General features: G+C 36.2%; 3 protein-coding genes and 1 pseudogene across 4 annotated transcripts; 2 read left to right on the top strand and 2 right to left on the bottom strand.

Annotated features, from left to right (window-relative positions):
* Positions 1 to 5448: 5448 nt before the first annotated feature.
* On the top strand, positions 5449 to 9198 carry LOC110698082 (annotated as a pseudogene).
* A 3439-nt stretch (positions 9199 to 12637) lies between these two features.
* Positions 12638 to 14253, bottom strand: LOC110697628 (pre-rRNA-processing protein TSR2 homolog). Its single transcript, XM_021875013.1, has 4 exons — positions 14058 to 14253; positions 13726 to 13814; positions 13534 to 13623; positions 12638 to 12943 (listed from the first exon to the last, which is right to left on the bottom strand). Exons 1-4 carry the CDS (start codon positions 14251 to 14253, stop codon positions 12770 to 12772), a joined length of 549 nt encoding a protein of 182 aa, XP_021730705.1. The 3' UTR covers positions 12638 to 12769.
* A 123-nt stretch (positions 14254 to 14376) lies between these two features.
* Positions 14377 to 17420, top strand: LOC110697620 (protein FAR-RED IMPAIRED RESPONSE 1-like). Its single transcript, XM_021875006.1, has 4 exons — positions 14377 to 14436; positions 15213 to 16591; positions 16813 to 16963; positions 17007 to 17420. The coding sequence occupies exons 1-4, from the start codon at positions 14377 to 14379 to the stop codon at positions 17418 to 17420; spliced, it is 2004 nt and encodes a 667-aa protein (XP_021730698.1).
* Positions 17421 to 19071: 1651 nt separating this feature from the next.
* On the bottom strand, positions 19072 to 21166 carry LOC110697247. 2 transcript variants are annotated; one of them, XM_021874612.1, is made up of 3 exons: positions 20678 to 21166; positions 20495 to 20572; positions 19072 to 20419 (listed from the first exon to the last, which is right to left on the bottom strand). In XM_021874612.1, exons 1-3 carry the CDS (start codon positions 20702 to 20704, stop codon positions 19670 to 19672), a joined length of 855 nt encoding a protein of 284 aa, XP_021730304.1. In that variant the 5' UTR covers positions 20705 to 21166; the 3' UTR covers positions 19072 to 19669. The 2 variants fall into 2 exon arrangements, with proteins under 2 accessions (XP_021730304.1, XP_021730312.1); XM_021874620.1 differs by having other exon boundaries at positions 20491 to 20572; positions 20678 to 20693.
* Between the last annotated feature and the right edge of the window lie 400 nt (positions 21167 to 21566).

The raw sequence follows: 21566 nt of genomic DNA, 5'->3' as shown, positions 1-21566 counted from the left end.
AATTTTCCAAATGTTGTATCTGATGACTTTTAAATTTATATGAATACATTTTACCCTTTTTAAGTACCAAAAATGTATTCTTCTCAGCATTGAAAATCTCCATAAAAAAACTACTGTGAGAAACCGATAAGCCTCTAACTTTGAATCTCCGGTATACCACAATCGCCATGATCTATCTCCGCCATCCTTAACCAAAACCCATATGCAGATTCGCATTGAACACGCACTAAAAACTGCAATTGACTCCCCGAGGATGAACAGAAATTTATAGCTATCTTTTTGTTTAAGAGCATCAGGCAAATCTGTAAAGCTAAATTCCTCGGAATCAAAATCGAATGATACAAGATGAATCCGTGTTTCGGGTGGTCTAGAATAATCCTGATCAATTCCTAACCAGTGGGTAGCACTCTTGGAATTATAAGCACACCCATCATATCTATGAATGCAACGCCTGATCTGTGCACCCGGATGTATTATCCTATTTTCACTATGAATGTGAGTGTCATCCAATAACCTATCTTTGATCCTCCAAAGGTGATCATTTAATGAATTAACCGCAGTCGAAACCTCGGGAAAAATCCTACGATACCCGAAAGCAACTGCCTTATGATTATTAGTAGACGAAGCGAAACCGGGGTAATAAAGTATAGTATATCCGCCCTGAGAAATAAAAGGACAAGGTGGAATCACCAACGACTTTCGAATACAAGGATTATAAAATACGAACTCATCTTTGGTTTCTTGTAACAAAATCAGTCCATAACAGCTCTTGTATGAATTGCAATGATTCTTTTATGTTGAAAACTATATCAATTTTCTTGAATGCGTTGATACTATAAAGGGTAAATTCAGTCTCCTTCTTGGCTATCAAAGACTTGCGTTTGTTGTTGTAAATGTGAAGATGCGTAACAATGAAATCGGAGGAATCAATTAATGAACACCAGCTTTTAACAAATCGGTAAATCCACTAATTCTTCCGCCATTGATTAAGACTTTGAAGGTGATGAATTGAATCAAAGGGTTTTGTGTTACGTATAAGTGTGTAACCTGTAGTTAATATACCGCGTATTTATATATAGAGAGGGCTTTATGTTAAACTAACACGTTCTGAAACCCTAATTATAGTAGTATTGGGTTTCTTGTCTAGAGTTATAATATTGGTCAATTACTATGTTATATCAAAATTAAAGTTATTAATTGAAGAAAAAACCGTACAAGTCAATCATGATAGTCATATATATTTTAATCGATCACTACAAAATTTTCATTATTATTGGAATCAACACATTCAACTTGCCATAGAGCTTATACAGAGTACTAAGCTATTAGTCTTTTCCTGCACCAATATTGAAATATAAATATAACTATAAAAGCAGGCAAAACATCTGTTAAAAATGGCCTTATCATTCTCATCATCACCATTTTCCTTAAACTAACTCACCCATCAACCATACCTAAAAAATTACAATCTTAGTTCAATTATAAACCAGTTACATATCTTTGAACACGGGTTCCCGAGGTTGAGTAACATAGGCTACATAGTCTTACTTGAAAGTAACAGTCTTACACAATTCAAAATAGAAAACTTTTACAAATGGATTAATCCAAAATCCAAATTATTTCATTACCAAAAGAATATGTAAACAACATTTTTATGATCGAAATCTAGTTACAGAGCAAAGTATCAAATGACTATACATGTAACAAGCTAGAATTTGTCAAAAATAAAACAACAAACAAGCTCCTAACAGAAATTAAAGCTACAAACTACAAAGAATCATATGAACTAATCCTTTTAGTCTCCAACATTCCACGAAACATCAACGCCGATGATATAAACATGACTAGGATGCAATGCTCCAATTCTTCTTGTATCCTTCACTATTGGCTTAGGAATTGATCCACCACCATCTATGATCTTTTTCTCCATCTACAAAATAAACACCACATTAACTAAGTTCGTAATTGTTACATTATCCCAACCTATTTTATACAAACACACGCGAAACATACTTTATCAAAAGAACCCTTTATAGATAGTCGTTTTCTCATGATCACTTGATTTACAAAATGAACCAATACGTGTGACAACTTTTTTTTTTTCTAATATCCAAATATAGATTATGGCTTGATCACAAAATCAACATACAAATTTTACTTAACTTGAAAATTATAATAATTGTGCTCACCTCCACTATGGGTTCCAATCTGCTCTTCAGTAAGTTGAATTCATTCTTTGCTTTATTCATGCTTTCTATACACCTATAATAGCATATTGTGTAAATTTCAACAGCTTTCATCAAATCTTCATAATTTTTAGATACTACGAATTACATAACATAATATATAAACAAAGCAATAATATTGATATGCAAATATCATATATATAAAGCATACTTTTCCATATTCCTCTCCTTGTAATAATCTCGTACTTTTTTTAATGCACCACGTAGAGTTATACAACCCACTGCACCAACACTGCATCATTTGAACCACTAATTGTTAGCCATAGTAATTCAGAACAAGAAGAAAATTAATCACTAGCAATTTCTTAGTTTATACTAATCACTTATTTGTTAATTCTATTTCCATTATTTGACAACTAAGTAAGTAGTACAATTTGTGTACAAGTTTACTTTCTTTGCCCCCGCGTAATTATTGACCTTCTTGACAAACTCTAACTTGTGTAATGACACGCACGAGACTTGAAATTAAATCTTGTGTATAATAGACTTCAATTTGATCATGTTAGAACTAATAATCCTTTAAACATTGTTATTGTATATCAATATATGTAAGCTATATTTTTTTTAATTTACGATAGATCAAATACAATATCAACTCTATCAAATTGAAAAAAAAATGAGGGTGAGTAAGACTAATTAATCACCTGGAACTATCAAGTGTAGTATTAATAAACCTCATAGTTCTTGCAATTTCTGGGTCAATATGAAAATCAAAATTCATATTGTCATTTAGTTCTTGTCTGCATCAATTCAAAGCAGAATAATAAATTATTAGGCTGAAATAATTAGTAAGAAATATTTAGTAATGAAAGAAGAGATAATTATATAATAAAATTAATGAGAGAAACATTACACAAATTCAGCCAAATTATCGAGTCGTCTCGTGACATCTCTTAGTGCAACATTCAGATTATGAGCTTCATATTTTGGATTGATTTCCGTTATCAAAATATGCTGTTTTCCATTGCATACAAACATAACACAAGATTATGAAGCTTAATTAGAGAAAGAATGAAAATTAACTAGAGTAATTAATTAATACCTCATCCATCAAGGTGCTAGTGTAATCAACATATTCAAATTGATATTGAGCAACTTTAGTACCCGTTTTCTGCAAGCAAAAATAAACATATATTAGTCTTTTTTATTTAATAAACCGCGATTTTTTTACGCTATATAAGGAAATACATTTAACCTCATTGATTGGTAGCGTAGGAATTGACCCACCAGCTTGTACAATTCGATTCTCCATCTACAATTTAAAATCGTTACAAACACTAGATTAGAAGTAAGTTCACATAGTCATGTTATCACATAGACACGACATTACGTGTCACATAGTCCCGACCCCTTAATTCTAAGCATATTACATTACATGATTGTGATCGATTATGAAAAATTCGGTCTACTCACCCCTAATAAGGTTTCCAGATTGGCCTTCAACTGGCTGTATGATATTCTCGTTCGTTCTAAGCACCTTAAGCAACTGTATACGTACAATAAATTAAATTATTCTACAAATTTCATCAAATTAAAATTAATTAAAATACCAAGTAATTAAAATGCAGAATAATACCCTTCTTGGTCCTTGGCATGAGAATTAATTCGAAATTGAACACATTCACTAAGAATACGTTCTGCACCAATGCTGCATAGAAAAAAATGTTAGCTTTCGTAAATAATAAGACCTGAAATTGAATCCCGACTATACCTTACTATCATTACGAGTCTCTTGACGTACAAAATAACCTCTAACGTAGAATTTTTCACCAATGGTATATATTCAGAGTATTTATTTAAGACTAAAATTATTAAATTCAAGATTCAAGAATTATGCAAGTTAAATTAACAAATATTGATCATAATGTATAATATTTCTTGTTAGCAAACAATTACTCTATGAATATCAACGATAATCTTGATTAATTAACAACCCCTTTAATTAAAAAAGAGAAAGATAGATTAATTACGTAGAATTGCTGTCCTTAAACCCTTGAAGAATTCGATCAAGATTCGAGAAGTTCACATTTTCTTGCTCCCTACATTATCAACAAAACAAGATAATTAGTTGATTAATTAACGAACAATTAAATTAATTAATTAGACTAAAAATGATAAATACGAAAAAGAGAGAAAACTAACAGAATTTGAGCCAAATTATCGAGATGTTCTTGAGTAGATTGAAAGAATTTATTTAATTTGTTAGCAACAAATCCTGGGTTTGTATGATTTTGCAGTAAAAGTAGATTATTAAACTCATAATTCAGAATCCCCTGTTTTTAGAACAAGAAAAAACAGAGATTATGAAAGTTAATTAGAGAGAAAAAGAGAAGATTAATTAATTTAATTAGAGAGAGAAAGGGTTTGTTTTAAGAAAGGTGGAGTAATTAGTACCTGATAAATCAAATTGAGTGTGTAATTAACGAAGCTATCTTGTAACGCAGCCATTCGAGTACCCATTTTCCAAGATTTTCTCTCTCTAAATTTTTGTTTCTCTCTGTAAATTTTTTATTTCTGTGAATTCAAAATGAGTAACTTTGGTACCAAGTAAGTATTAATAATATAGCATTGATATGATGGTATGATATGAACAAGGAAGAGTTGATTGAGATACTTAACACTTTACTTAGGGGGGCATGTGTTTGATTATTAGTTTGTGTTATGGGAAATACATTGATTATGAGAAAAGATGATTCATGGTTTGGTTGTTATAATTGGATCTTACACACACTCACGTGATAACAGTGGATTCAGGATTTAACTGTCTGCAAATTCAAAAGTTTTTATATAAAAAATTAAAATTATGATTTTAACGTGCTTTGTATTATTAGTTCAATTTCCATTGATTTGTCCAATAGGAGGGTTACAATAAATTTTTGACATATGTAAATTAAAAGCAATTTGAAGATTAGATCATTGTCATCATTTTTACAACAATTTTATACATATATTTGAGGTTTTTATTTGTTGATTCAAGGTTCTCGTGGATTTGAGGAAAAAAAATTAGCTTTGTGACATTCAAAATAACTACCGTGGCCTATTCAAAGTCCAAAACCTAACATTTAGCAAGTCATTTGATATAGAGCTCCACCATATGGAGTAGTATGACATCTTGTGTAGAACCGTAAACATATTTAATTACGCCTTCCAGCCATTTCAACATACATGTTTTGCTATTCAAGCCAATTGGTCATGTGGGTAGTTTACACAATAATTTTATTACGGAGCATAATATTATTCCAATTTTTTTTTTTTTCATTGGATTTTGGTGGATTTAATTGAACCCACCTAATCCACATTAAATCCTTCTCGTATCTGTAAAATGTGAGCTCTCAAATATTGTCAAAATCTCTTTGAAAAGAATCAAATATAAGAACACGATAATTAGGAATTCCATCAATTGTATTTTTCTAAGGGGTGTAACAGTGTAGTGATGCTTTAAGATAATTAAATTATTTTAGGGAAATATAGGTGTGAAGAATAACCTAGTATTTTTATTACAATAAATAACCATGAAAATTAACGCACACCCTAATTCTTGAGATTTTTTTAGATCATACTCCCTTTATTTTATAACAATTCGATCAATATATCAATTATTCTAAAACGAAAGTACTGCACTTTAGTCTCTACTCCTCTTGAGATCAAAGTCTATATACGGTCACTAAACTTGGCCATCTTATCTTGCTTGTCTGGTTGCGCGCCAAATATAACTGAAATAACAGGCAAACCACTGTTTTCATTACTCATTTACAGAGCTCTTTAAAAATGGCTGTTTCTTCATCCCACCATTACTACTCCCCATTTTCCTTCAATTCAATTACCCATAAATCATACAAAAACAATTTCATTCTTCATTCAATCAAAAACCCAGTTGCTTCTCTTTCTCTCTCCTCCTCAAAACCCGTCAAAAACCCCCAATTTTCAAACCCTGGAATCCCCTTTTCCCTACTTGTAAGCAATCTTTGTCAATCCCAAAACCTTAATCAAGCATTATTTGTAATTCAAAACCAATTAGCAAATCCCAATTATAATCCAATTCAAATAGCTGAGGTTGTTGGGTTATTGATTCAATCATGTGGGCAACAAAGAAACCTCGAAATCGGGCGAAAAGTTCATGGAATTGTTTCATCTTATTTTAGTGATGATTTTGTTCTTTACAATCGGCTTATTACTATGTATTCTGTTTGTGGGTCTCCTTTGAATTGTCGTTTGGTTTTTGATGAATTAAAGGTGAAGAACTTGTTTTTGTGGAATGCAGTGATTAGTGCTTACACAAAGAATGAACTTTATAATGATTCTATTATGATGTTTTGTGAGTTGGTTTCAAGCACTGAGTTGAAACCTGATAATTTTACTTTTCCTTGTGTTATTAAATCTTGTGCTTTGGGTTTTAGGATTGGTCTTGGAGAGGCAATTCATGGGTTGGCGGTGAAATCGGGGTTGGATTCGGATGTGTTTGTGGGCAATGCATTGATTATGATGTATGGTAAGTTTGGGTTAGTTGGAGATGCAGTTAAGGTGTTTGATAATATGTCCCAGAGAAATTTGGTTTCGTGGAATTCGTTGATTCGTGTTTACTCAGAGAATGGATTATATAAGGAGAGTATTGTTGTCTTTGGGAAAATGCTTCAAGATGAGCGCGGTTTAGTACCTGATGTTGCTACGTTGGTGACAGTATTGCCGAGTTGTGCAGGAGAAGGGGATACTGAAATGGGAAAGATGCTTCATGGAATGGCTATAAAACTGAGTCTCATTCATGAGGTTACTGTGAATAATGCCTTTGTTGACATGTATGCCAAATGTGAGCTCTCAAATGCTGCTCAAACGCTTTTTGAGGAGAACAAGAATAAGAACACGGTTTCATGGAATTCGATCATCTGGAATTTTTCTAGAAATTATGATGCTTCAAAGGCATTTGATCTCCTTAGGGAACTTCATATGGAAGGAGATGAAGTTAGAGTCAACGAAGTAACTATTTTGAATGTGTTGCCAGCATTCTCCCACAAGTCGCAGATAATAAGCTTAAAGGAACTTCATGGTTACTCATTAAGACGCGAATTTTTTGGTAATGAGTTGGTGGCTAATGCGTTCATTGTGGCCTATGCAAAATGTGAGTCTTTAAGTTCTGCTGAGTTTGTCTTTCATGAAATAGAGACCAAAATGTTGAACTCTTGGAATGCAGTAATTGATGGTAATGCACAATATGGAGATCCGAGAAAGGCTTTAGACTTTTACCTTGAAATGAGATCTTTAGGCTTCCATCCTGACCGGTTTAGCTTAACTAGCCTCCTTTTAGCCTGTTCCAAACTTCGTCTTTTGCCATCTGGCAAAGAAATCCATGGCTTTGTGCTTCGAAATGGAATAGATACTGATCCTTTTATAAGTGTATCACTGCTTTCTTTTTACTTCCGGTGTAATAAACCACAATTTTCTAGGGCTTTATTTGATGGAATGATAAATAAAATTCCCGTTTCCTGGAATGCAATGATTTCTGGATATGAACAGTCTGGATGCCCAGAGCAAGCTCTTGACACATTCCGTCACATGCTAAAACAAGGAATTAGGCCCAATGTGATTGCAATAACAAGTCTTCTTGGGGCATGCTCACAGCTCTCATGCTTGAGGCTGGGAAAGGAAGTACACTGTTTTACCTTGAAGGGCAATCTGACAGAAGATGTGTTTGTTACTGTTCCATCATAGATATGTATGCTAAATGTGGATGCATAGAATTCTCTCAGAGGATCTTTGATAGCATGACTAAGAAAATTTCAGCATCATGGACAGCCATGATTTCAGGATATGCAGTTCATGGACATGGAAAGGAGGCATTGCTGCTATTTGAACAGATGCGAATACAGGGATTCATGCCTGATCATTTTACGTTTGTCAGTATACTTATGGCATGCAGCCATGCTGGGCTTATTGAAGAAGGTCTGGAATATTTCTATGAAATGCATAGTTTATATGGGTTAATTCCCAGATTAGAGCATTATACTTGTGTGTTGGACATGCTAGCACGTGCTGGGAAACTGTGTGATGCAATGGTGCTTGTGAAAAATATGCCCATGGAAGCTGACGCTAAAATTTGGACTTCTTTGATTAGTTCTTGTAGAATTCATGGCGATATGGTTTTAGGAAGAATAGCAGCTGAGAAACTGCTACAACTTGATCCGAATAGGGTAGAGAACTATGTTTTAGTATCAAATTTACTAGCACAATCAGGCAAGTGGGATGATGTGAGAAGTGTGAGAGCGAAAATGAAAGAGAAAAGACTTCAGAAAGATGCTGGTTGTAGTTGGGTGGAAATTGGAGGGAAGATTTATAATTTCGTCGTTGGTCATCACATGCTTTCTAAATCAGAAGAGATTCAAAAAAATTGGACTGAATTAGAGGAGAAGATCAGGAAAATTGGTTACATTCCTGATACTAGTTCAGTGCTTCATGATGTGGGACAAGAAGAGAAATTACAAATTCTAAGGGGACATAGTGAGAAGCTTGCAGTCTCCTTTGCCTTGTTAAAAACTGCAGACGGTATGACAGTGAGAGTTTGCAAGAATCTGCGTATATGTTGCGACTGCCATAATGCGATTAAACTGGTATCCAAGGTTGTTAACAGGGAGATAGTTGTGAGAGATAACAAGCGGTTCCACCATTTTAAGAATGGGTGGTGTTCATGTGGAGATTATTGGTAAAAGAAAGGTTGTTAACAGGGAGATAGTTGTGAGAGATAACAAGCGGTTCCACCATTTTAAGAATGGGTGGTGTTCATGTGGAGATTATTGGTGAAAGAGTCGTATGCAACCTTTCACATTTGAAGCCGAAGACATGATCTTTCCGTTGTGAGTAGGGTTGTAAATTTGTAATGACCTAAGACTCTGTTCACTTTCAGGTTCATCAGTGACTAGTTTGTGTTCGGCTACATAAAGAGTCATTAAAAAAAAAAAAAAAAGCTTTTTTATGATCTTAACACCGTTGAGAATTAAACCCAACTCAAAATTGCTAAATCTTGAATGAACTGGGCCTGGACGACAGATTAGTTAGCTCAAATAAAAGCTCAAGCTCAGGATGATTAAATAAAGTGAGCTTGACATGAACAAAATAATATGATTGGCTTGGCTTGACTCGGATCATACATACCCGTACTTGTGAGAAAGTTATTCAGCTCTACAAATGCTCTTTAGCCTGGAATTCAAGCTTTCAACCATGTGTAAATTTTACTCATCAAGAAGGTGCTCAAAAATTTATTTATACAGCTTGCCAATTATCCTATCTCATTACCCTTTTTAAATCATTGTCTTGTATCTTCGTAGTTCCCTTATTCCATGTAACAAGTGAGGGTAGCAGCTGCATCTTTGATGGAGATCTTTAGACACCTTTCCAAAAATCAAAGCAAACACAGACTTTTAACAGCTCTGGTAATTATTTTTATCATATGGAGATATTAAATAGACTGCTGTTCTTACATAAATTTTGCTAAGAACAGGGAGTATTGAAATTTTTTTACAAAAAATCTCCTTTCTAAGAATTCTGTCATATTTATGGGTTATCAACTTATCACTATTTTGAAAAAAAAAAAAAAAAAACCTTATCACTAATCAGGCAATGATGTTTGATATGTAGAAATGCTAAAAAACAGTTGATAAAAATTGACCTGGTCTAAATTAGCTCAGTTTAGAGCTCTACTACTACCTCAATATTCCCATGGACTACAGATCTTGGAAGAAGATAAAAGGAAGAAAAGTGGAGATTTTTTAATCATACGGCGGCACAATATCCTTTGAACCTCAGCCACTTTGCCATTTTCTTTGCTTTCTTGCTCTGTTTTTACTTAAACTGGTAACTGCCCACCTCATTGCCTCACCCCTCTTATTTGAAGTTAATGTTTGACTGTTTGAATATCATGCTGACTTTTAAAGATTCTGCTCATTGCTGTTACTAAATGCTAAATCTGGCCTTCTGCAGAAATTTATGATGCACTCGAATATTATAATTAAATGGGATACCATTATTTGGAACCCTGATGTATAGTGTAAGTACTCTTACTATATTAATGTTTTTCAGATGCTGTGAAGTTCTGGCAATTTTCCCTATTTGGAATGCAAGTATGCATTGCTTGAACTTTTTGAGGACAAATTAGAAGGGCTTCATCTCTCTTTTGTGGTCAGACATTTGCACGTTTAGCTCCACATTAAATAAGCACTCCATATCAAGTAGCATAATCCATTTATATGTTTCCCCAAGCCAGAGATGGAAATATCATCAAATTCTTTTATGGACATTTTGCATCATTGTTTGATCATGCTTCTGTCCACCAAGATCTTATTTTGTTATTAGTGTTAATGCATTTATCAAAATATGCAGTATTTACATCACCATCTTTAACCAGTTTGCCTTTCTCTTCTGCCTCAAAAAGCTAATGTAAGCTTCCTAAGTTTCAACAACCTCAGCCCTAGCATCAACTTCGTCCTTTCATAACATCATGTCTGTGAGATTCTGATGATATAACTTCAGAGTTTGCAGAAGCTTATTTGCAGCCTTATTATGATCTTTTTTCTACATTATTACAACAGAGAACTGGTATAATTGACAAGAATGGTACCGTACTCTATCACTTCCCTATGAAATTAAAGTGGTATGTTAAACTGTTATAATGCGCTGAAGCGTATCTAAACATAATTAATGGCCTTTCAGTATTTCACCTAAACTATTCTGCTTATCTCAATTTATCGGCATGGTTATAAATATTGGTGGCTGATTGGCTGTACCAGCGGATTATGTACCAGGGACAGTTGCAGAACAGCTAATCGAGAAGGTAGTGTTTTCTTTTTTGACAGGTTAGCAAATGCCCTCATGGACGATCTTTTACTGCATTTTTACAGTGATGCAAGAGATTGTGATGAACCTTTCTTAATATATTGCCTAATAAAAGGTTGTGATGAACCTTTCTTAATATATAGCCTAATATGCTATGCTTTTTCTCATAAGTCGTGACATTCAACATTAAATGCTTTAAAAAACAAGACAAATTGGCAAGATTGAAGACATTGGCATGGTGAATGTTGTTCTTGAAATGTTAGAGATACAGTTGGAGGTTCAAATGTGATCCTTGTACTAAAGTGCTAAATCATGGGCATTATTGTGAAAATCAGTGGTGAAATGATGTTTCTTTAGTACTTGATATAGCAATTGAACTGCTAATTCAATATGTTTGCTACTCCTGTAAACTTTTGATGCTGTTCACTTTTGGCTAAGGTTGTGAATGACTAATTAATGTTCTGCATTAAGTTCTTCATGCTTATTTTTCTCTATTCCTGAAGTTGCTTTAGGATGAGCTTTAAACTCTACATATATACTCCTAAATTGAATACTAACTGCAATGCATTTCTGAGATTTTTCCTCTGAGCTCTTTGATTTGTAAAATTGTTTCACAGAGAATTTACAGGAAAAATTCCGTATAGGTAAAAATAAAATTGTGGATACTTGACCAGCGACCTCTTCTGATTGCACTCTGACCTGAGTATCCTTAGCTATAATATAAATTGCATCTAGTAATGCAGTTGTGTTTGACCATAGGGAAGTTCAATTTGGGGAAGCTGTACGAAAAGATTGAATTCAACTAGGAGATCATATCAAGGGGAAAGTTTGCTGAGCTCGAGTGGCATAGGAGTTACTCTCGTTGGGGTGGACAACTCTAAAACTACTTCAGGAGTTAACAACTGTGGAGGGAATCCAGGCAAGGATGAATGGGGATCACACCATTAAGCAACTTGGTGAAGCATCTAACGGCAATCCTTCCATATCTATATATATATTATATATATACAATATACTGAAGTACGTAGTATTATATTCGTATGAAAAAAGAAAGTGTAAGTCATCAAAGCTTTCGAAAATACACAGGTGACAAAATTTTTTAATGTAACTTGCATGTACTCCTTAATGTTTAAATAGTAAGAGGCTAAATGTATGGGTGTAATCAGATATTTTACCCATCTTTGGGTTATGTTGCGTTCTTTTAGTGTGACCGTCATGTTAACTGTACTGCTATGTTCATTATGGAGTACTCATATTGTAGTTCTATATATCTTAATCAGTGATACAGCCTCACATGTGAATGTTAAGGGAAAAATTAGCACCCTAAGACCATATAAGCAACTTCTAATAGGTATATGTTTACAAGATAACATTTGAAAAGCTGTAGCATCACAGCATATCTCCATTCAAAAATCAAAAAGTAAATAAATTTATAATTTTGCCATTATTTACAAGTTTGTCATTGACACATACAAATACGTATATATCAATTATACTTTAGGAATTTCCCGACAGCATGTCCCCTTCTAACCCCCTCTAATTTTCTTTTATTTCAAATAATAGGAAATCAAAATATCACCTCCTCTCTCATCTTCTTTAGATCACCTATTCCAAACAAGTTGCTAATCGACTAAAAGATACCAAGTACTGTTTAACATACTGAAAATGCTTGATCATAACATACTGAACATTTTATCAGAGACAGCCTACTTTCTCCGACCCTTGTTCTTCTTTCGAGAAACAGGAATCCACCCATCCACCTCCATATCTTGGGAAGCAACTTCATTTTTTGAGGAGATGCCTAGTGAATCTATCATCATACTCGGACCTACATCATTCCTCGTATCATTGTTGTCATCATCGTCATCATTACTGATAACCTGCAACATGATGAGATACAAGATTCAGCACTTTGATAATAATAGACACTGGGAGTCTAAGAACAACATGTTCTCCTCACTATATATCCTTTAAGTGCTGCTTCATCTAATCCTTTGCTTTGCATGTACATTCTTTTTAAGTTGCAGGTAAGAGACTCACGTGTGATGACATTTTTGGGATGGAGGAAATACAATTTGGAATCTAACAAGATCATACATGATTACACTCTTTTTTTCACAAACAAAAATCTTTAAAAATGGTCATAGTATATAATACAATGTGAATTGTGAAAGAAAAAAAAATGGTCAGAGAAGTCATCTAAAAAAGAATTGAGGAGCTATAATTAAATAGATGTTATTGTGAAATTAATACTAGTAATGAATAGGTTTTAAAATGACCATGAGCAACACAAGACCTAAGCTAGGAGATATGTAAATGTTTAAAATGCCAAAAGGCTTACCTCAATCAAGACAAAACCCAACAAAAAAACCTAAAACCTCATGCAGTCTAAAAAAAACCTCAAGCAGTCAAAAAAACATGCACAATCTCAGCCACAATATATGATACACTATACATGGAGGGAAATTACTGGTACCACATGGCGAATTGGCCTCACTTCCCTAAGCTTTTGAATTGATTGATAGTCACCCTCTAAGCATTCTTCATACATAATCATCAGCTTGTTTAACAGAATAATGCTAGATCAGAATAAAGCATTAAACTTATAACTTCAAGTACAATATAAGTTATACTTCATAATCAAATAGATACAAGAAATAACCTCCTTACATTCCACTTCGTAGTCCATCAAACTCATGGAATCCATGCCGTCACAAAGCAAATCTTCTAAATTGAAAACGCATTGAGGTTCTGAGAAAGAGGAGCATTTACATTAGAACTAAAGCCAAAATTAAGAACCCAGCAAGAACTTTAATATCCTCTTTAAGCTTTAATTGACTATATACTCACATATTTGTTCAACTAATAACCTCAAAATCATCTTTGCTATGATTTTCAGTATGATGGCTAAAGCACATAAATGTGAAACATGGCATCATCATCGATGATAAGTTTATTATAGAAATATTGCATGAGATGAAATAGCATCTTTACCCTTGTTCTTAGGTTGGCAGAAGAAACTGAGAACAGAAGACTCAATAGAGACTGCTTTTTCACGCGAATAAAGGCCTCCACACCCTCCATTCACTGCATCTTGTAGCGCAACCCAACCTGAGAATACAAGTGATACCCCTTGTTGAAATTGCTCAAGGGCATCTGCTGTTAGCTTTGACCTCTTCGAAGCTTCCATTGTCAGTGCGCAAGCTGTTAAGATGAAGGACCTTAGACCTCCAAAAATAGTTAATGCTGAAAAACAACAACAATTGATTTAGGAATTCAGTTTTGATAAGGTTCATTTGTCAGTGGCTAATTTATGAGAAAATCTCTGTTTCTCACCGTGAGAAACAGAAGCGTTTCTCACGGTGGCATTTCTGTAATAAAATTGATGTTTTTCACTTACTGGGATGCTGACTAGGATGCTGACTGAAGCTGAGTGGGGACATCCAAGAATAATCTGTGAAAACTCTCTGTTAACGGAGCTTAGCTTAGGCGGGAAACTATTCAACACGTCAAATCGCTTCTCTTTCTTCTTTTGTTCTCTTTCTTCTGTTCTCTCTTTCCTCTGTTCTCTTTCTTAGGTAGTTTTCTGTTCTCTTCTCTTCTTCGTCCAGTCGCTTCCCCCACTGCCTGTCAATCTGCACACTATCTTCACACATCTTCGAGTTGAACCTTCCAGACCCAGTTGAATTAGCAGGTAGTTTTCTGTTCAGGTAATTCTCTTTCTTCGTCCAGTCGCTTCTTCCAGTCATCAGTCCATTAATTTGAGAATTGCAACCGAAATCAAAATAATTTTGAAAGTAATGGTATTATGAGGTTAATGGCTCTGTTAAAATGGGTGGGGGTCTGAGGTTGCTGGAAAATGGCAGAATGATTTTGTTGAAAATGCAATTCATACTTTTTTTGATAATGTGTTGTCTTCGTACTTTGAAACAAATCCCTCCTGTTATTTTTTGAAGATTGGTTGTACTGTATTACTTTGGTGGTTGTTCAACTGGTTGATTGATTTGTGTTGGTTGGTTGTATTTCTGTTTTGGGTCGAATTTGTGCTTTGAAAACGTGTTGTAATTAACTGGTTTTATTTGTATTGTAATTTGGTTGATTAACTGGTTTTATTTGTATTTTAATTATGTTGGTGTTCTGTATTTGAAGGGTGAATTGTTTTTGATGGAGAAGACTGGTATTATGACCGATATTATGGAAATGGAAACTGAAGGCGTTATTAGGGGCAGTGAGGTTGGTGTTGGTGATTGTGGTAGTGTCGTGAAGTTTAGGAGTAATGTTGATATGGAGGAGGAGGAGGGCAATGATATGGAGGGTATAGAAGACATAGTTGTTGCAGATAGTTGTGCTGAGGGTGTTGGTGCAGCTGACATGAATTTGAATGTTAGGTATTTATCCCCCGTGAAAACAATTCATACGACTCACATTGTGGTTGGTAGCAACGAAATGCGTGTAACTGTTGAGGAGCCTAAGGAAGGGATGGTTTTCCGGTCTTGGCAAGAGGTTGAAGCCTACTATAAGGAGTATGCTGAGCAGATGGGGTTTGGAGTGTCAAGGGTTCAAGGCGTAAATTCTAAGACGGCGGACAAACAAAGAATTGCAAGCACGTGGCGGTGTGAGTGTTGGGGTAAACCCGACATGAGGGCTAGGAGGGAAGCGAAGAAGAGGGCAAAGGCAATGGGTGTTGGAGGTTCAGGTGGTTTAGTTGATGGGGTGGTATGTGAGGATGAGTTAAGTCGTAGGAAGAGGACTTCGAAAAAGTGTGAATGTGAGGCCCGTGTTTATGCTAGAGTGAATGAAGATGGCATGTGGGTGTTGAAGACAGTGCACTTAAAGCATAATCACAAGGTTGATCCGGCAAATTCTAAGCTTGTGAAGGAGTACCGCATGAAGCAAATGACCTCAACAGTGAAGAAGAAGCTGATGGATTTCTATGAGCAAGGTTTACCAATTTCTCAAATACACGGTTGCATGGCGACCGAACGAAACGGTAACATGGCTCTCACCGTCAAAGATTTACAACATGAGGTGTACAAGGCTAGGCGGTTGAAGATGGTTGGAGGGGACTCGGTGGCAATGATGGAGTACTTTGAAAAAATGCAATCCGGCAACCAAAATTTTTTCCATGCTCAACGTTTGGATGAAGAAGGGAGGCTTAAGGATAAATTGTGGGTGGATGCAAGAAGTAGGGTAGCTTATGAGGACTTTGGTGATGCGGTTTGCTTCGACGCGACATACCTAACAAATGAGTACGATCTCCCATTTGCGAACTTTGTCGGTGTGAACCACCATGGGCAGTCGTTGTTGTTGGGATGTGCTCTTGTTTCACATGAAGACTGCGATACGTTTGCTTGGATATTCCGACAGTGGCTAGCTTGCATGAACAACCGAGCTCCTAAAGCCATTTTGACCGACCAAGCGGCAGCTATGCGGAGGCCCCTAGCTGAAGTCATGCCGAACACGGTTCATCGTTGGTGCATATGGCATATCATGAGCAAGATCCCTGAGAAACTTGGCAAGTGTGCACGGTATGTTGTGATATTCTTCCTGCCAATTTAAATTTATACAAATCTGAAATCTCAAGGTCTTGAGATCAGTTTCATAGGAAGAATAAACTGAATCACTTATTAAAACAGAGGCCTTGAAATTCAAGTAAAAGCTGATAGACAGGCTATTGACTTTTCAACAGACTATAAAATTGCGAGTTAAACTGCTGTTTTGTACTCTAACGTTGGTCATTTTTGTCTAGTTACCAAGAGTTCATCAACCCCCTCAAAGAGCTGGTGTATGAGAGCTTTGACCCCGAGGAGTTCCAAACCCGATGGGCAGAGTTTATAGCCGAGTATAAGTTGGAGGACAATGAATGGCTACAAAGCCTACACAAAGAGAGTGGTATGTGGGTGCCTGCTTACATGAAAGAGTTTTTTTTGGGCTGGTATGAAGACCACACAAAGGGTGGAGAGCATCAATCGGTTTTTCGATGGCTATGTTAACCGCAAAACCAAACTACATGAGTTTCCTGAAAAGTATTGCAAGGCCTTGGATCAACGCGTTCGAGATGAAGTGAGTGCAGATGAGCGTTGCTCGAAGTACCTTAGGAGGTTGGTTAGTGGCTTCAAAGTGGAAAAAATATTTCAAAAGTTATACACGGACAACAAGTTTCAAGAAGTTCAAAAGGAGTGTACGAGAATGATGTATTGCAACGTCCGAGGAGAGAAGGTTTTGTCTGAAAACCTTATTCAGTATTCGGTGGTCGATCGTGTATGGATAGTACCTCCCGGTGGCGGTGAGGATGTCATTACAGATAGGCGAAGAACCTACAATGTTACTTTCTTTCCAACGACAAAGGAGGTGTAGTGTGAGTGTAGGAAGTTTGAGACAAGTGGCATACTTTGCAAACACTGTATTAGAAGTACATTGTAGCCCGTTGGCGGAAGGACATACCCCGGAAGCACACTAGGGTGAAGGTGGCCTACCATGATCCGGGCGACACTGTCACTGTGAAGAGATTCAACAAAATGATGGGAAAATTCGAGCCCTTATGTGAAACCGCTGCCATGGTGGATGATCAAACGGTCCATATGGTATTGGAAACACTGTCGAAGCTTCAATTAGCTGTTAATGACCGTAGGGACAAGAAGAGTCAGGAGAATGTTCCGGTAGTTAGTACACTATCATCAGCAGGTGAAGACATAACGATTTCCTCAGTTAGGAATCCCGCTCCTACTGCTCCTGCAGAGCCCGGAGACCCCTGTCCAGCTGCCATGGACCCAGTTCTCAAAGACCCTATAATTAAGAAACGGAAAAGGGGGAGGCCTAAGGGTTCAAGGCACAAAACGTTAGCTGAAACTGGCTACAAGAAAACCAACAAGAATAAGAAGCCTAGTCCTGTTAAGATTTATGCTTTGTTCTTTGTTCAATAACTGCTTAGCCTGTTATTATTCTATTCACTCTCTGACTGCTGTTATTATTCTATAGGACGCAGGAGATGATGTTGGTGTTGAGGAGGATGCAGGAGATGGTGTTGAGGAAGAAATGGTGTTGCAGGAAATGGTGTTGAGGAGGATGCAGGAAAAGGCAGGAACGGGAGAACCAGGTAAGACAAAGGGGAAGGGCATTCCAATCGAGGGGAAGACACAAGATTATTCAACAGGAAAGGGGTGAAAATGTTGGTGTTCGAGGAGGAGGTCATGTAGAACAGAAGGATGATGGTGGTGTTGGCGGTGTTACAGGAGGTCCTGTACAACAGAATGAGGTTGGCGGTGTTGATCAGGAGATGTAATGCATAATTCAATATAAGAATCATTACAGATCTACTCTGGTAAGTATTGTTGTTCACTTGCATATGTGTTTGTCTTTGTATTCGTGTATTAATGTGTGATTTGATGTTGTGTTTAGCCTCTTCCTAAACGTTGGAAGTCACCGTGGTCCCGGAGGGCCAGCGTGGAATGTGGAATTGCTCGGTGCTAGAATTAATGGGTGGTCTATTCATGTATTCTGGTTGGGAGAACTTTGTGGCTGGCAATGATATCCAGCATGGTGATACGCTAAGTGTGCGTTATGTTGGTCAAGGAGTATTCCACATTACTAAGTTAACTGATAACTAGGATCTCCTGTTGTGATTTGTTGTGAGTGTTGAAAGTGTTGAACTATTGTGATCTCCGTTAACATTTCTTTTGCGTTAATGATCTCTTCTACTTCTACTTCTCTTCTATCTATTTACAAAAAATGTGTGTTTGATGCTATTAAATTCTCTAAATCATTTTTACCTTTTGCCTTGAATCTCAAAGCCTTGAATTCCGCCTTTTGCCTTTGAAGCTGAATTCAAGACCTTGAGATTCATATTCAAAGACCTTGACAACCTTGACAACTTAACTTTGCTTCGTTTATAGTTTAAACGAGTTGACGAGTCTCATTTAATTATTTTACTTATTTTAGTTTACTTCAAATCGCAAACATAGTATTTTGTCAATTGAAAATAATATTAATCCGAATAGTATTCAAAGAAACTGAAAATAAGAATATCCAAATCATTACAATGAAATGAAATACAAATAGAAATACAAATAAGAATATCCAAATCATTCATCTGTTAGCTCAGGCATTCGGCCCCTCCTTTGCCTAGCCTTGAAGTTAAACCCAGGCACTGGTGGTAAATCATGCAACTGCATCGAAATAAAGTTCACCGTAAGCAACTACTTTAAGATCAGAGTACACATGTGAAACAACTACTTTAAGATCAAACCTCACATTATTCACTCCAGCTTGTAAGGGTCCAACACTATCCCTTGCATCCCTTGGGTGGTGTTCACCGTAAGCAACATCCAATAGCTTCAACCACAGAAACAAATACAAATGGAATAAGGTTACTCTAAACCATACTATGCAATATAATAAAAACAATACAAAAGTTGAAAGAAATACAAAAGTGCTTACCCCTAGTTTCCCGTAGTCGCCGGACAGCAATTTGTCTGATTTTGCTGCCTTCCCAATCTTCTGCATAGTCCACACTTTAATTCTTGGAAAAACATCCCACTCAATAGGATCCCTATCCAACCAATCCAAGTAAAATATCTGCCAAATTGTAAAAGAAAAAGAAGCAATTACTAAAACAAAACGCACAAGGAAAAACAAAACAAGCAAGAATAAACTGAAACACTTACTACGGCAAATATTGCACACCCGCCGCATCCACTGGCAAACCCGTTAGCATAGAAACGTCGAGCAAAATTTTGAACGCTATCCAGCAACTTCGACAACACTAAAGAACACCAATCATACTCAGTTGCCTCCATAGCATAACTTACTGCAGGTAGTAGGTCAGACGCAAGCCGGGGGGACTGCGTGGGACACAACACCATCTCCAAAGCAATTATCAAGAACAACGTCTTGAATTCCTTTTCCTCTCCAGCATCAAAGTACCCCTCCAACCGATTCATCATATCTGAACTTAATGGTATGCCTACAGACGTGTATACCTGACCAGATTGTCCAACAGACTTCTTGGACTCCCACGATTTACCATACTTCAAAAAAATTCTCTGAACCTTTTCATGATCACGTTCGGTCATGGTTTTAGTACAAGGAACAGACCTAGGACCCATTGGTATCCCTAGTACCCACCGAACCTGATTCTTTGAAAACCTAAACTCAACACCGTTGGTACTTCTAAGTATTTTACTGATTGGATCCATCCGTGTCATCACCCAGTATGCCAATTGTCTTGGTAAATGCATATCTAAAGCAAGATGTAAAAGACTACCAAATCCCATCTCACAAACCCAACGTCTTCTCCTGTCATCAAATTTCTGACATATGCGCCCAAATGACTCAATGCGGCAACTCATGTTAGGAGGCTGCCAATGAAATTATAGTAATTAAGTTAATATCCCACACCAAATGACCACAACTGAATCAACAAGCAAACTTACCCGGCTTCTGGCCTTTGAATGTTCAGCCATCACCTCCGCTCTACCTTTGACAGCCCCTCCATAACTTAATCCGTCATCCTAAGAAGCACACACCAGTAACTTAATTCATGCATAAACCTTAATCATGCAAAAACACCAAACACCAAATTCAAACGCACCGAACAGAATTCCATGTTGTAGTACCTTAAACAATTCCGGATACAAATGCATGGTCTTCTGCCCACATACCTTACTCTTTTTACTGCGCCCATACCCCTCTTCATCATCTTCAGCCTTCGTTACCAAAACATAAAACCATAATTCAAAACAAAATCACATCCCAGCCTCACCATTGTATCTAAAAAATCTAAAGAATATATCTAAAAAAAAACCAAAAACCCTCACCAATGTACGTTTACGCTTACCATTCCCCGCTGACATTTTCGTAATCCTGTCAAATACATCAAATACAGTGTGTTAATTACATTACACAATACTCAATCTAATCTAATCTACCAATACCCACAACCAACCATAACAAATCGAAACTCGATACGATTTCACACCATAACACAATATCACATATATAGAACGAATAATGAGCACCAATGAATGAATAATTCACCTCATTCCATCAAATGAACATTTCAAATGCAAAATTCACCTCATTCCATCAAATGAACATTTCAGAGCAGCATAACGCATCTAATTCCACTATTTAATTCCAGATAATATAAAAAATTAAAATAATTAAAGTCGAAGTAATCCGAACTGCCTTGAAATAATCTGCAAATAATTCTGTCAGTGAAATAATTCTGCAAATAATGTCAATTGAAATAATTCGAACCCTAAAAAAATCCGAACTGCCTCGCTGAAATAATTCTGTCAATTGAAACAATCGACGTACTGAACATCGACCCTCAACTCTATAACATTCGGAAAAACAACAAGCCAAGTTCGAATTGAGAAAAAAAAAGAACCCAAGTTCGAATTGAACATGAATCAGAAAGAACCCGGATAAACTAAGAGTTCGAGTTGGGACCTCTTCGAGTTGAGTTGAGTTTCGCCCAGCTCTTCAACTTGAGATTCCAAG

This window comes from Chenopodium quinoa, unplaced genomic scaffold, assembly GCF_001683475.1.
Source record: "Chenopodium quinoa cultivar QQ74 unplaced genomic scaffold, ASM168347v1, whole genome shotgun sequence".
NCBI lineage: Eukaryota > Viridiplantae > Streptophyta > Magnoliopsida > Caryophyllales > Amaranthaceae > Chenopodium > Chenopodium quinoa.
Note: the sequence above shows the minus strand (reverse complement) of the source record. Positions and strands in the feature narration are given on the sequence as shown.